The sequence below is a fragment of the Sarcophilus harrisii genome, chromosome 4 (genome assembly GCF_902635505.1).
Source record: "Sarcophilus harrisii chromosome 4, mSarHar1.11, whole genome shotgun sequence".
NCBI lineage: Eukaryota > Metazoa > Chordata > Mammalia > Dasyuromorphia > Dasyuridae > Sarcophilus > Sarcophilus harrisii.
Window position 1 is genome coordinate 349,752,495 of NC_045429.1, and position 15,837 is coordinate 349,768,331.

General features: G+C 37.7%; 1 protein-coding gene and 1 non-coding gene across 9 annotated transcripts in view; both read right to left on the reverse strand.

Moving 5' to 3' along the window:
- The window catches only part of TEX14 (testis expressed 14, intercellular bridge forming factor), a 141,901-nt gene that overhangs the window by 61,227 nt on the left and 64,837 nt on the right, over positions 1-15,837 (reverse strand). For all 8 annotated transcript variants that reach the window (XR_004233887.1, XR_004233889.1, XR_004233888.1 and 5 more), the window contains 4 exons: positions 12,311-12,489; positions 6,114-6,265; positions 3,923-4,113; positions 3,458-3,608 (listed from right to left, as the gene is read on the reverse strand). Coding sequence is in view for 5 of the 8 variants with exons in the window: in XM_031966493.1 (XP_031822353.1) it covers positions 3,458-3,608; positions 3,923-4,113; positions 6,114-6,265; positions 12,311-12,489 (673 nt within the window). In the remaining 3 variants the exon portion in view is untranslated. The remainder of the gene's footprint in view (positions 1-3,457; positions 3,609-3,922; positions 4,114-6,113; positions 6,266-12,310; positions 12,490-15,837) is intronic.
- Positions 9,031-9,247, reverse strand: LOC111720476. The gene has a single exon (XR_002770150.1). It is a non-coding gene; the product is annotated as a small nucleolar RNA U3 (small nucleolar RNA).

Consider the following 15,837-nt stretch of genomic DNA (forward strand, 5'->3'; position numbering starts at 1 on the left):
TCTAAGAGTCCAGAAACAAGGAGCAGCTGGTGGCTCATCCTCCAGGAATGGAGCAGATCTCAATTCTAGCCACTAGCTCAATCTGAAACCTGCAGCAGAATAACAAGAGCGAGAAGCCCAGACCCAACCAAAGCCTAAAATTGTCACTCTGAACAGAAAGAATTTTCCAGAAGGCTAAGAGAGGTCAAGGCCAGCAGTAGTCTCCCTAAACTTCATGTGGGACAGGCCCACAAGCCTATTAGCTCAGAGCTAAGCCAAGTAGGAATGTATAAAGCTCAGATCACACAGTGAGCAATGAGATTTTGCCCTGGATCCAATTATTTTGAAAGCATGTTCCTAATCTGAATTGTCCTTGAGATTCTAGAATAATATGCAAAATACCCCAAGAAAGCAGCAACAGTAGACAAGCCCAGACATTCCCTACAGGAGCCCAGTCATAACAAAAAGTTCAAAGTCAAGATGTAATTTGGAAGAGTAAGCAAACCAAGAAAAAGAACCCACTATAAAAAAGCCACTGTGGTGACAGAAAAGAGAATGACACCAAACAAGAAAAACCTCAAAGAAAAATGCCTTAGATACAAACTCAATTAGAATTCTTGAAAGAGATGAAATGACTTTTTAAAAGAGTTTTAAATATTTTTATAAATGAAATGGGAATGTTAGAGGAAAAAGGGGGAAAGGAAATGAGAGTTATAGAAGAATTAAAAAGGAAATTACCCACCTGACTCAAAATCTTAGCAACTCCCAGAAAATTAGATTGGCTCAAACAGAAGCAAAGGTTCCATAAAACAAAAAAAAATTAAAACAAAATTAAAAGGCCGAAAAAATTTGGAAAATATATGATACCTCACAGCAAAAACAGATTGAAGGAAAAAAAAAAAACTTAAGAATCATTCATCTCACTTAAGGCCATGAAAAAAGGATAGATATCACATTTAAAGAAATCTTAAAATTGTTCATATTGTTTAAAACCTGAGCAAAATAGAAATCAAAACAATCTATGGGTTACCTCTTGGAAAAAAAATCAACACTGAAATGCAAACTCCCAAGAACATTATAATTCAAATTCAGAGTTTCTAGGCCAAAGGGGAAAAAGTACTACATGCAGTAAGAAAGAAAGAAGTCAAGTACTGAAGAGTGATATTCAGGATAATATTATTTAGCAGCCACTCCTATCAAGGAAGAGAGAGTTTACCCATACCAAAAGATATTAGCTTATAATTAAGAATAACTTATTCATCAAAAGTGAGTACATTCTTATAAGGGAAAAAGAATGGATCTTTACTAAAACAGAGGTCTTTCAAACATCCTTGATGTAAAAACCAGAGCTGTGGAGAAATACACACGTGCAAATAAGAATTAAAAGAAACATGAAAATGTAAACATGAATAAGGGACCAAGGATGAACTGCTAACATTCAAATATGGGGAAATGACATGTGTCCTCTCTGAACATCATCACAACATAGAGACAGATGGCCAAGAAGTGATTCTGTGAAGTCTTATGATCTTAAGAAGAATGGAAAGGAAGAGGAAGGGAAATATACTATAGGGGGAAAGGAAGAGAGTGGCTAGGAAAAATCGGGTGCATGATTGAAGTATGCAAGCAGAATTCCATATAAAAAAGGAAGAAAGGATAGTAAGGAAAAAAGGTTAAGTGCTTCTATACCTACCTCCAGTTTCATACCTCCAGCTGCCTCTCAAACATCTCCTACTACATTTAGATATCTTAAACTAATTATCTTTCCTCCTCCTTTCCCACTTCCTAACTTCCTTACTACTACAGAAGGCAGCATCCTCCTCCCAATTCTCCAGGCTGGAAACCTAAGGAGTTATTCTGGATTCCTCATTCTCTCTCACACATACACACATCCATCCAATCTGTTGCCCAGACCTGTAAAATTTCACCTTTGCAATATCTTTGGTTTTCACCCCCTTCTCCCTGATACAGTCCTTCCTCTTGTCCAGATCTCCTGCCTGGATTACTGCACTTGGCTGCTAATGGGTCTCTCAGCTTCAAGCCTCCCCAGCCTCCAGTCCTCCATTCAGCCACCAGAAAAACCTTCCTACAGGGCAGATTTGCACAGTCTTCATAATCTCCCCCTCTCCTACCTTTCCCATTTTTTTTTTATCTTATTCCCAACCATATACTCTGATGCAGTCACACTGGTTTCCGGATACTGACCAGCTGTCCCCCAGCCTGGAATGCTGTCCCCTCTAACTTCTGCCTACTGGTTTCTTTCAAGTCCCAACTAAAATCCCATTTTCTATAGGAAGATTTTCTTAATCCCTCTTAATTCTAGGGCCTTGCCACTACTGTATCCTGTATATATAACTTGTTTGTACATATTTGCTTCCTGTCTCCCTCATTAGACTGTGAGCTCCTTTTTGTACCCAATCAATTAGTACAGTGCCTGGACACTTAGCAAATGTTTGCTGTCTAGTCTCATCTGAACTGTTGTCAAGGGAGAGGAAAATACAAACACACTGGGTACAGAAATTATTTCCCTCATTAGGGACATAGGAAGGAAAGTGAAGACAGGAGAATGAGAGAGAAGATAGGTTGAGGGATAAATCTTAAGCAAAATAAATTCTAAATAAATCTCTAAATAAATAAAATAAATCTCTCATACAGAGAGATTTATATGTATAATTTTTCTGTTGCGGTGGCAAAAAACTGGAAACCGGGAGGGTATCAAAATGTATAAAATGAAGACAGGCAAGATTGCAGAGAAACCTGGAAGACTGTTTGAATTGATACAAAGCAAAGTGAATAAAACCAGAAGAATAATTTATACTATAACAATGATATTGTAAAGACCCAACTCCAAAATACTCAGGAACTCTAATGAGCATAATGATCAATATGATTCTAGGGGATTAATCATTATCAAACATGTACATTCCTCATAAGAGAGAGGTAAAATATTCATAGGGCTAAAAAAAGATAAAATGGATGAAAAGAGCTAGGAGAAATCAAATGACTTCTAAATTAAGGTAGGGATTAAAATGGATGTCTCCTGGGTGTCTCATTTAGTTGTTCAATTTACTCTATATTGTGTATTGCCATTGGGCTGAGATGAATATTTTACATAATTATAACTGAATAATGCAAATTCAAAAATAGGTATTTTCACAAAATTCATTATTTGCACTAATTGTGTTCGTCCAAAAAGTTTAATAGAAGCATTAAGATCTTTACTTTTATTTGAAAAAGTCATTTTCCAAATTATGACGCTTTCATCAGTCAATCAATAAACATTTATTCAATACTTACTCTGTGCCACATACTGTGCTAAGCACCGGAAATAGAAAGGCAAAACACAGTCTTTGTCTTTAACTAGCTCACTACCTGAGATTAATTCTCATCAAGCAGGAGCACCTGTGAGTATATGATACATGTAATAATAAATATTATATAAGTAATAGTAATAAATCTCTGTAAATTCATGCCTTACCTGTTTCTTTCAGCTCTCGGAATTCCAAATCAAGAGCCTCTCTCTTATTTTCTGATGTCATGCCAAAGTAAATATTTATGTCATGATGCTTTTTATATTTCTGAACATTTGTGTTTTCAATTGGATGGGTTCTCTGAGCCTCAATTAAATCCTGTAACAAAGACATATTTTCAATAACATTCTGACTGTCACATAAGTGTTAAGAGAGAAGCCCTACCATGGGGTTCAAAGGAAAGTATAACTAACCACTTCTTGGAGTATTTTAAGGGAAATTCCTGTTTGAGTATGGTTTGGATTACAAAACGTTCTCCTATTCTGAGATTTCATAATTCTAAGATATAACACATAACAATTAGGACTCTTGTTAATATTTTTAAGTAGAATGAATTTTAGGTAAAAGTAATGTGAATATTAATATTTAAAGAAACAAAATCTCAAAAATTTCTATCTACATCAGAATGTTACCTTTAAGTCATTCTTTAGAATATATCGAATATCCTGAAGGTTCATAGTCCGGTCTTTTTGTTTGACCTGTATGCCCGTCTTAACAATATCATAGTAAGTTTTCGGAAGTCTGGCATCTGCTTCTAAATGATTCCCCAAAACTACAGCTTCCTTAATAACTGAACCTTCTAGACCATTCCAGGGTAGAGTATCTGGAAGAAAAAATGTTGCATAAGGGAATTAACCACAGACAAATCAGTAAAATCAAGTTGTATAACTTTAAGCAACTTGTATCACCTCTTTAGTCATCAATAACTTCACCTATAAAACATGGGGGATGATAAGAAGAGCTTTTCAAAAATTCTCTAATGCTCAGAAAAATGCAAATTTTAAAAATCCTAGGATAATGCCTTTTCACCATTAAACTGGAAAAAAAATAAAATAAAATGAAATTTAATGTTGATTGTTCTGTTGGGAACACACACTCTAACATTGTGGAGCTACAGCAATCTATTTTGTGGAAACTTCTTAGGAAGTTTCCTTTAGAAATTCCTTTAGCAATAAAATAAGTCACAGAACTGATCTTAGCCTCTGATGCAATAATATAATTACCCAGTTTACTCTAAAGATATCATGAAAAGTGAAAAGAGATCTATCAGTACCAAAGTATTCCATTCCAACAACTTCTATTCAATACCTTCTACATACATGCCAAGTGTTGGGTCTAACACTTTTATTTAAAGGCTTTATGTTCATACTGCTTTATTTTTAATAGAAGGGAGCAACAATTTGTCCAACAACAAAGGGAATAGTTATATGTTATGGAATATTCATGTGGATTTAGTGGAATATTTTGGTGCTGTTAAAGAGAGAAAATAGAGGCAGCTAGGTGGCACAGTAGATAGAACACTGGCCCTGGGAGTCAGGAAGACCTGAGTTCAAATCCAAACTCAGACACCTAAACATATCCTAGCTGTATGGCCCTGGACAATTCAATTAACCCCAACTGTCTTGCCAAATAAATAAAAAGAGAAAATAAAGAATCCAAAGAAATACACATTTGTATAAACTAATGCAAAGATCTACAATAGGCATACACTAATTAAAGAAGGTGACAATGGGATAAATATATTGTTTATTTCTATTTTATTAAAATTTGTTGTTATATCCTTCTCAATCAAAATATAAAAAAATGATACTTTAGAGACTTTCATTTGGAAATTTACTGTTTTTTGCTTTATTTCTTGTTTATAACAAAATTAGAATGAGAGAGTGAACCTAAAAAGCCTAGAAAGTCTTTTCTAACTCCTAAATGTTCTATTTCTCTATGAATCTGTGAGTTACAGCCATGACAATAAAATACCTGGGACAGAAGGAAGGACATGGAGAGAGGGAGGAACCTATGAAAAAATGTGGGAGGACTTGTGAGAAATGATGCAATTAAGAACTTTTTATCTTATTAATCCAAGCCTGTGTATTGTAGAAACTGAATGCATATTTCCATGTAACAGAAAAAACTGAGTTATTTGAATTCAAATGAGTTTAAGATTTTGAACAATTTTAATTTTATTCTACTCTCCAACACAATTCCTTATTGGGTAAATTTTCATTCATTTTTATTTTTGACAATATTTGTTCTTAGTAAAATTTTCATAGGGATACTGAGGTCAGTATTGTTTGTTTTACTTACAACCTCAATTGTAGTTATATTATTGCCTGTTAGAAATAAAGATTGCTTGCTGAGCAAAAAAAGGGTGGAAGGAGAAAGAGAAGGGATGTGTGTGTGTGTGTGTGTGTGAAGAAAACAATCATATGAAAAAAACATACAAGAAGAAGAAAAGATAACAAAACTTGAGTTAACTCAACTGTCAACAGCCACCTTAATCATACATCCTGCATTATTAACTATTGGTAAATTTAAAAAGTAAAAGGTAATACATATTATTAGTCCCATTTGCTTAAATATTATTGGAGAATGTATTTGGGGTAGTTGGTGAAACTAACTGGGTATGTTAGTTAAAAAATAATTGTTGCATAAAGATAAAATGTATACAAATAAATTCATTTTTTAGAATAAAAAATGACCAATGGCATGTACAAGTATAGACTTTCTTCATTCACATAGAGAAAGATAAAACTTTATGGGTGACTTTGTACCTTCACAAGACAAACCTTTGTTTGTGACAAGCTATTCATTTCCCCTTTGACTTGCCTGTTAAGGTTTCTTGTATGATGATACAAAAGCTGTAGATATCTGATTTGACTGTAGCAGCCTTTTGCAAGATTACTTCTGGAGCAGACCAACTATACAGTAAAGCTGGGATGGGAACACGAGTCAGGTCCTTGTGGGCACCTCCATCCTGACTAGAGCATAGAAGATACATTTCATGTCTTAATAATCATCTATCATGACTGTTCTGCCTCCCTCAAGTATTTCCCTCCTCACCCACCTTCCTGTCCCACTTCTTCTCTCTCACTCTTCTACTTTCTCTCTCTCTCTCTCTCTCTCTCTCTCACACACACACACACACACACACACACACACACACACTCACTCAGAAGTCCACTCTGAATCACACAGCTCAGGATAACAGAGGCTTTATATACTTTATTCAGTTCAAATCCCACTTTCTCTGTAAAGCTCTCCTAGATGTGGAAATGTATTTAATTTTTTTTTTTTAGGTTTACCTGAAAGAATTAAAAAGTAAATGTTATTCCAGTCTACAATTCTTTCCAGATCTGCCTTGCTTTAAGCCTAATTCCTTTCTCTTTAGAAAGTATGTAAAAAGTCAAGAACAAAAACAAAAAATCCTCCCAAAAAGATTTATCGTAGATAATTGGCAAAAACTGGATTAAATAAACAAAATTAGAATAAGAGATATCTCATCTAGTTTGGAGAATTGCTTTTCCTATCCCCAGAAGTGAAGAGCTGTGAGGCATTTACTAAACAAAGTACCTTCATTCCTGCTTCTGAAGGGCTTAGTGTATAGACCATATGGTCTCTGATTACTCTACAATAACTGGACTATTTTGACAGTAGTAAATGAAGAAATTAATTATTTCTAAATTATGAAGTGATTTTTATTCTTATAAATGAAGAAAAAATTAATCCCCCAAATCCCAAAATAATAATCCCTTGTTCAAATGTTATCTCAGGTAATCTTGCATTAAAAAGATGCTTCTTCTATAGCATGATAAATGTGGAAATATATTCAGAAGAATTGCACATTTTTAATCTATATTGTATTATTTGGTATGTTAGTTAAAAATATTTGTTGCATAAAGATAAAATGTATACAAATTAATTAATTTTTTAAAATAAAAATGACCAATGGTATGTACAAGTATAGACTTTCTTCATTCACATAGGGAAAGTATAAACCATAAAGTTTTATCTTTATGGGTGACTGTACCTTCACAAGACAAACCTCTGTTTTTCCAAAATTAAATCATTTTCCCTTTTTTTTATATGAACTTTTTAAAGTTCACATTAACAAATGTGAAAGAACACAGGAGAGCTTTGGATGAGGGGAGGGAAGAGGGAGGAAAATTTGGAATACAAAGTTTTGCAAGAGTGAATGGTAAAGACTATCTTTGCATGTGTTTTGAAAATAAAAAGGTATTATTAAAAAAGAAATGCCGCAGAAATGGTGGGACCTTTTTTTATCCCCCCATATTTGACAATAATGACTTCTTTCTTCCAGATACTTTTTCCTTTCTGGGTTTTTCTTACAGTATTGCTTCAAATTCATCTCCTTTCTACTTACTTCCTTTTTAGGAAGTACTTCTTACTTACTTTCCTTTTTGTTGGTTCATCATGCATCTCCCACCCCTTTTCTGTGAGTGCTACCCAACATTGGGTCCTAGGCCCTCTTCTCTCCTTCTTAGTAATTTCATCAGATCTTTTGGGTTTAACTCTCGGCAGATAATTTCTAAATGTACTCATCTAGCCTCCTGAGTTTGAGTCTTGCATCACCAATTGCCCATTAGATATTTCAAACTGGATGTTCTGGAAACATTTTAAAGTCTAAACCTGAACTTATTCTTTCCTTCTAAACCCCTTTACCAAAAGTCCTGATTTCAGTACCACTACCCTTCTATTGTCTTAGGTTCATTATCTTTGTATCATCCTCAACTCCACCCACAAATCCAATCAGTTCTACTATCATGGCATCTAGTAGGATAAGAGGTAAAGCCTGGAACAGGACCTATGACTCCAGGGAGAAAGCAAACTACATTGAATAACCGTAAATAGCAAAAAGAAAACCCAACTATCCCATGAGAAAATTTGCATGTAACTGGGCCATCTTAAGCACTGTGTCTTCTTTGTTCCACTTCTGTATACCAGCTTGAGGGCAAGTGTGGGAATTCATTTTATTTTGTTCTATTACAACCTAGGACTGTCTTCTAATGAGTAAGGTCCCCCACTTTACCCAAATAAAATTTTTTAATAACTACAGCGGCATCAGGCCTCTTCTCTCAGAATGTATGCCAACCTATAATTGGCAAAATTAGGGCAGAACAGATATGCCTCCTTACAAACTTCTGGCATCTAACTGTCCTCTCGCAGTTTATACCTTATTTAAAATGTTCATCAAATCTCACCTAGATTATTGAAACAGGTGATGAATTGGCATCTCTTAAAGTTCCAATCTATTGCTACCAAAGTAGTTTTCCTAAAGTGCAGATTTCATTGCGTCACTTCCTTCTTCAATAATTCCAGTAGCTTCCTATTGTCTCTAAAATAAAATATAAACTAACTTTTAAAGCCTTTTATAATACACCAAACTGCCTTTTAGTAGACATTCCTTTTACTCTTCAAAATAGCTTAAGAATGAACCATTTATAAAATGCTAACCAATCAGTAAATAAAAAGCAAAAATAGGCCCTAGGCCATGTAATAATCTCATTTACTTCCCACTTATCTTTTCAATTAGTTTTCTTACTTCCTAAATGACCTCTTCCCTTTAACATGACACATATCTAAATGCATAGTTTAAGACGAATAAACAGTATCTCCCGGAAGAATAAGAGTTTACTGAGTGCAAAACTCATAGTCTAACACCGCCCTCCCTAAAAACAAAATTCAAAAAGAAGATTTTGTCTTTGAAAACGAAAATTATGGAAGAGCCACTCAGCCTGCGTTCCCTTCCTCTCACCCAACCCAAAGGAAGGGAAGAACGATCATCAATGGCAAGTGGCAGCTGCTGAGAAGCAGCACCACAAGCCAGCTTCACGCTCAGAAGAGAACGCTCCAGCTCCTCCTCGTGGTTACCTCCGTGCTACACTTTCAGCCACAATTCTCTAGTAACATACTATAGAAATGATCCCTGAAAGTATAGTCTTAACTGACACAGCTCTGACGCGCCCACCACAGTCGATCCCATACACTGTTGGCTTACGGCTACTTTTCCACACTTGGCTCCCACCTCCAACCGTTACACTACGCATCTTCTCGAACACGCACACGAACGCGCAAACCCCACACAGGCTCGTTCCCCTCCTTTCCTCCCTCCCCCCCGCCAGAAGCGGTCCCCAACTCTGAAAGTCACGAGTGCTAATTAACATACTGCCTCCGAACAGCCAATCACGCGCAGCAGCCGCTACTTTTTTTTCAGCTCCTCCCCTCACCCCGCCCTCTTTCTCAAGCAGAGGAAGAACCTCTCTAGGAGCAAGAGTGGTAACAGATTGCTTTTCAAAACTAACAAAACACCTTCCCCCGAGGAAAAATATCAATATAAATGTAAACATATATCTATATATAAATTCTTTGTCTATTTAGAAATATGTATTTCTAATTCCCAGAACATTTTTTTTAGTCTGGAAGGAGGCCAAACAGGACCGTTTACTGCTAAAGAGATTCAGGCGCCGTCAGGAGAGGCCCAATCGGGATGGGACCTTCAGTTAATACTAAAATTTCGCTAAAAAACGAAAGGAGCAGACTCGGAATGATGTCTAAGACGATGGAATGATATGGGATAAGGTTGGGGGTACAGACACCCCTTCCCCTTCCCCCCCTTCCCCCAGGCGGAACCAGGGGGCTTCAGGGCTTGCTGTCAAGTCTTTAATGTGACCAACAAATCTGATTTTAGGCTTTGGCCCAGACAGGAAAGATCCCCGTGAATTGGGGCAGGCATCCTAAGGTTAAGCCTTAGGCTCAGAAATAGGGAAGAGGATGGAGGGCATTCCTGGCATGAGGCTCAGTGAAGAAGTACCTGGGGGCAGGAGATGGGAGGCCCAAGTGACTGGAGCAAAGCACCCAGGACTGTGTATGGGCTAGGAAGGGTCAGGTTAGGAAAGACTTTGTTGGCATTTTACCCTAGAGACCACAGGGAGAGGCAGGAGTTTCTGAGGAGTCAGATCTGTACAATGGGGAGATAACAGCTTAATGGAAGATGGCTACAGACTACAGAAGTCCTATGGAAACTGTGTTGAGGGCCTGGTGGCTGAAAGGTAAAGCCCTAAGAGGGTTGCAGAGGGGAGTGAGGAAGAGAGGAGGAAAAAGAGGAGGGGGAGAGCCTGAGTGAATGAAGAATGGTGATCCCTAAGGAGAACAAGGAGTTGGGAAGAGAGGAGAGAATGAATCATTTTAGATATGCTGACTTTATCTAAGGGTCGTCCAGCTTGAGATGTCCAACAGACAACTAGAGATCTAAGATTAGAGGTCAAGGATGAATAAGTGGAGCTTATGGCAATGATCCCTGGGAGCCCATAGAGGAGGAAAAAAAGAGGGCCCAAGACAGAGCCTGGTGGGATACTCAGGACTAGAAGACGACACCTGGATGAAGGTTCTCAGAAGGCACAGTCGGAGAACTAGCTAGGATAATCAGGAGAGAACAGTCCCAGTGACCTACAGAAGAGGGCAATGAGAAGGGTCAGAGGCTCCTGAGAGATCAGAAATGAGGCCTAAAGAGATGGAGCCACTTTGGAAAGGTCAGCTCCCCTGGAATGATTCTCTTAGAAGCCTGGATAGAGGGGGAAGGACCAAGGCACCACATTTCAGTCTCCCTCTCCTCCCACAGTGAATGTCAGTGACTTCTGTGAAATGTGATTCATTCTCTCTCTCTCTCTCTCTCTCTCTCTCTCTCTCTGGCTCCCAGGTTTGATAATCATGCTTACTGCTTTCATTTATTCTCTTGCTTTGCTGAAATATCAGGAGTGCTGATAGATTTCAGTGGTTAATGGGGCAGACTGTTTGAAATTGAGAAAATCAGAGACATGAGGTCACCATATTCTTCCCTCTCCTCAGGCTGCTCTCCCCACTTCTCTCCCTCTAACTGGATGGCTCTTCCCCAAACCTCTAATTAAGGAGGGGGGGAAGGCAGGAGAATGAGGTAAGCACCCTTGCCAGGCACTTTACAAATACTATCTTGTTTAATCCCCAATTAAGGCCCTGGGAATTAGGTGCCACTATTTATTATGACTTTCCTGATGAGGAAATGCCACCAGAGAGAGGTTCAATAACTAGCTCAGGGTCACACAGCAATTGTTTTCCAGAGTCCAGGCCCAGCCCTTCCACTAAGCAGTGCTTGGGCTTCCTCCCCAGAAGCCAGGCCCACCCATCCCTTTGTTGTTCCTCCTCTCCCTTTTCAGCTTTCTTTAATGTGCAATTTTCCTTTATCAGGACAGGAATCTTTTAGCTTGGATCCTTAGCACTTAGCACAGTCCCTGGACAGAAGGTACTTAATGAATGTCTGATTTTGACTTTGAGACTGGACAGCTCAAAACACAGCTATCAGACACAATGAAAGAAGTCTTAATGTCAGGCAATTCCTGATAGTCAAGAGGATGAGTTTTCTTCAAGAAATTGTGAATTTATACCAAATCAATGAACTACATATTCTCTTTTTCCAAGTGTAGGAAAATAGTCAATCCTCAGCTTTTGAAGGGGTAGAATTCCTAGAAAATGCCAACTGAAAATAAATATATAAATGTTGATACTCTGAACCAATGGGAAACAGGGTAGGGTTCCCATGACCATCAAAAATGTAATCTTTTGCTACAAATTGTTGAAAATACACTTTTCTACATATAATTCTTTATAGAAATAAATTAATTCTGATAATATATACTTTTGCAAACACAGTATTCATGAAATAACCTATAAAATGCTAGGGAGATAAGCAATAGCTGAGAATGTGTGCAGTTGCCAATGCAAAAGTGAAGTTACCAATAAAATCATTATAATTCCTCGAAGTCACACTCAATATAATATGTTGAGGATTTACTGCATTTAGTATTTATGGCAAAGGGTATTTTTTATAGCTTTGTTCTATATAAACACATTGATTGCCAGGCTGAGAATGGAAAATGGTTCAGTATAGTAACTGAATCTTCAAAGAAAAAAAAGCCATTCTAAATATAATTTGAAAACGGCCTTTTTAAAATAACAACACTGGTTTTCTGTACCTTTCGATCATGTATTCCAAGTTGGTCAGTCTTGCTTCACCTGCTGAAACAATATGGACAGCATAGGAACTAAGCGAGCGGTGCACAAATCCTCTGGAGTGCAAATATCTTAGTGCATCATTAATCTGGAGGAGTAAATGCACAATCACCTCCATGTGCAACACAGGAAACTGGGAGCGCTGGAAATAACCAAATAGCATAGATGTTAAAAAATAAAACTCATTACAATCTGATGTAAAATTTGTTTTTGAAAAGCAGAATAGCATGATAGGATCTCAGCAATAGATGCTTTTAGCAAAGATATAAAATTCATCCAAACTTCTCAGAAATACTAAAAATAATGAATCGACAAATGGCTTCAGGAGCAAGTAGAGCCGCTACCTCCTTAACTGTTCTCACTAGTCCTCCTAGACTTGCTGCAGCTCCTCCCTCCTTCCACTTTTTCTTCCAGAAGTCAATGAATTAAGGCTAGTTTTCTTCACTTGCAAGGTAAAGATAAATTAGTTAAGTTTACCGGATTCAAATTCTAATTAAACTAAATGAGATTACAGAATACCTTTTTTTCAAATACATGCAGTTTTTAACATTCACCCCAGAAAAACTGTTCTAAATCTTTTTCCCTTTTTACCCACTTCTCTAGAGAGCAAGCAATGCAACACAAGTTAAACATCTGCAATTCTAAATATATTTCCGCATTTGTCATGCTGCACAAGAAAAATCAGATCAAAAGGGTGAAAAAAAGCAAATGAAAGGAAAAAAAAAAGCAAAATAACAAAAAAAGGTGAAAATATTATGTTGTGATCCACATTCAGTCCCCATAGTATCTCTGGATATAAATGGCTCTCACCATCACAAGTCTATTGGAATTGCCCTGAATGACCAAATTGTTGAAAAGAGCCAAGTCCATCATACTTGATCATCGCACAATCCTGTTACTGTATATAACGTTCAGTTGGTTCTACTCACTTCATTCAGCATCAGTTCATTTTAAGTCTCTCCAGGTTTTTCTGAAATCAGCCTGCTCAATGTTTCTTATAGAAAAATATTCCATAACATTCATATACCATTTATGTAATATGATTTTGGGGTCCCCTGACCTTGAGGCTTCTGTTCTAATGAGTGCTTTGTTATGCCACAGTTTCCTTGAATTGTTCTATCTCAGTTTCCCTGAATTATAATATCTCAATTTCCCTGAGTTAGTATGCTATGCCTCCCATTTTTCCTGACCATTAGGACTGAAATAAATTAAGGCTGGGAGCCCTGACCATTAGCATTCCATAAGAGCAGATGACTCATTTCAGATACCAGCTCCACCCTCTATCTCTCTTTCCAGACTTTCTGTCTCTATCTTGACTACCTTCTTCACTCCCAACTTAACAGAATTTACAGTCCACTGACCAATGCTCTTACCCTCCCCCCCACCCTGCTTTTGTCTCTGCTGATAGATGGAGCCTTCACTCATGGCTGAATGCTTTGACAAGAGAGTCCAATTCAGCCCTGGGGGCAACATGGATCCTGTCTTGCCCCCAGCATAATCTCTTCTCAAATAAAATATTAAAAACTCTCTAATCTCTATCTTGCCAGAGTTTTTCCAGCATTACATTTTGGAGGCTCCCTGCAAGATATGAGACCTAAGAATTACAAGATTGGAGAAACCGATCAGAGAGACTGCCAGTCACAAGGTTCCTGTACCTTGGAGATTTCCAAGGGTGATTTCTGGTTGTTCATAAAAACAGATAATCAGAAAATAGTTCCCAAAACTGAGTCTGCCAGGGCAATTCCAACAGAATAATGGGGTTCAAAGTTAAAGCACAACCAGCAATCACAGTGCAGTTAGGGTTTAAATAATAAACCAAGCAGGCAGCTGGATACTAGGCAGAGGGGGAAAAAGCTTAAGCAGAGATTTGGAGATGAAGCAGTGCCAGACATCTTTAGGAAGTAAAATAAAATAGGAATACCAAAAAGACAAGACTTCCCTGGACCAGGGCACAGCATATTAGGTTCCCTGAGCAAGCAGAAGTGGGAAAGAAGATCAAAGAGGACCAGGGAACCACAGAAAAGCTGGGAGGGGAAGAACAGCAAAGTTAACTTTCCTATCTGCTTGGGGACTGAGAGAGAGTCATTGTTAAGAACATACAAAGAAAATTTTCTTGAGGTAAGGGTGACAAATTTGCCCTAAGGTTGTCAATCAAAAGACACCATTATCTGTTTGATGGATGAGTGGGATCCATAAGGGATGGCCACTGAAGCTATAAAAGTGAGCAGAGGCTGCTGGGGCATCTCCCCATTTCCCCATCTCTTCATCTCTTTTCTGAACATGTGTTTTGCTTACTCCTCTCCAGGATCCTTGTGCACAGCATGGCACTCCTTTTTTTTTTTTTTTTTTCTGTCTATAATTCCATAATCAAGGCTAATTTTTTCTGCTTCATTTCTTCTAAGATTTCTTTTTTAATTTAATAGCCTTTAATTTACAGGATATATACATGGGTAACTTTACAGCATTAACAATTGCCAAACCTCTTGTTCCAATTTTTCACCTCTTACCCCCCCCCCCCCCTCCCCTGAATGGCAGGATGACCAGTAGATGTTAAATATATTAAAATATAACTTAGATACACAATAAGTATACATGACCAAAACATTATTTCAGCATGGCACTCCTTGGCAGAAACCTGGTTCTGGCCTCTGGATAGGGTTGGTTCTCTGACAATCTGAGCTACATTGCTCCTAAGAAACCAGGAAGACAGCTGACAACTTGGGGTTGCTGGTTAAGCTGGATCCTTGGGATCCTTTATCTAAAGTTTGACAAGGCATGCTATCAACTTAACTTTGTCATTACATTAAGGGAGCTCGGATCTGAATTAATTTCCTTCCTTTCTTCCTTCCTTCCTTCCTCCCTCCCTCCCTCCTTCTTTCTTTCTTTTCTTTCTATACCTTGTCATCTCAAACTAGACTAATACACGCAATGAAAATGAAAATACCTCATTGCCCTCCAAAGTCTACTAAGCAAGAATAAAGTTTATATAGGTTGGAGGGGTCAGCCCAGCTCTGTGTTGTGGGAAGGGGGTAGAAGATGATGGGGCTGTGTGTGTGTGTGTGTGTGTGTGTGTGTGTGTGTGTGTGTGTAAGAGAGAGAGGGGAGGAGGGAGACAGAGAGAAAGAGAAAGAGAGAGAGAGACACAGACAGACAGACAAAAAGACTTAGACTGCACTGAGTAGACAATCTATCTACTTTGTCTCTTGCTTTATGCATGCAGCAGCCAGAGGGTAGAGTGGATAGAGTGCTGCACCTAATCAGGAAGTCCTGAGTTTAAATGCAGTTTCAGTCACTTAATCACTGGCTGTCCCTCAGTTTCCTTTTCTGTAAAATGGAATAATGATATCACTTACCTGTTATGAGGAAAAAAACGAGACATTTGCAAAGGGTTTTATATATCTTAAAATGTATAAAAATGCTAACATTATCATCATACACATTTACTCAAGGGACTACTATGAACTAAATAGTAACTTTCCAACATACATAA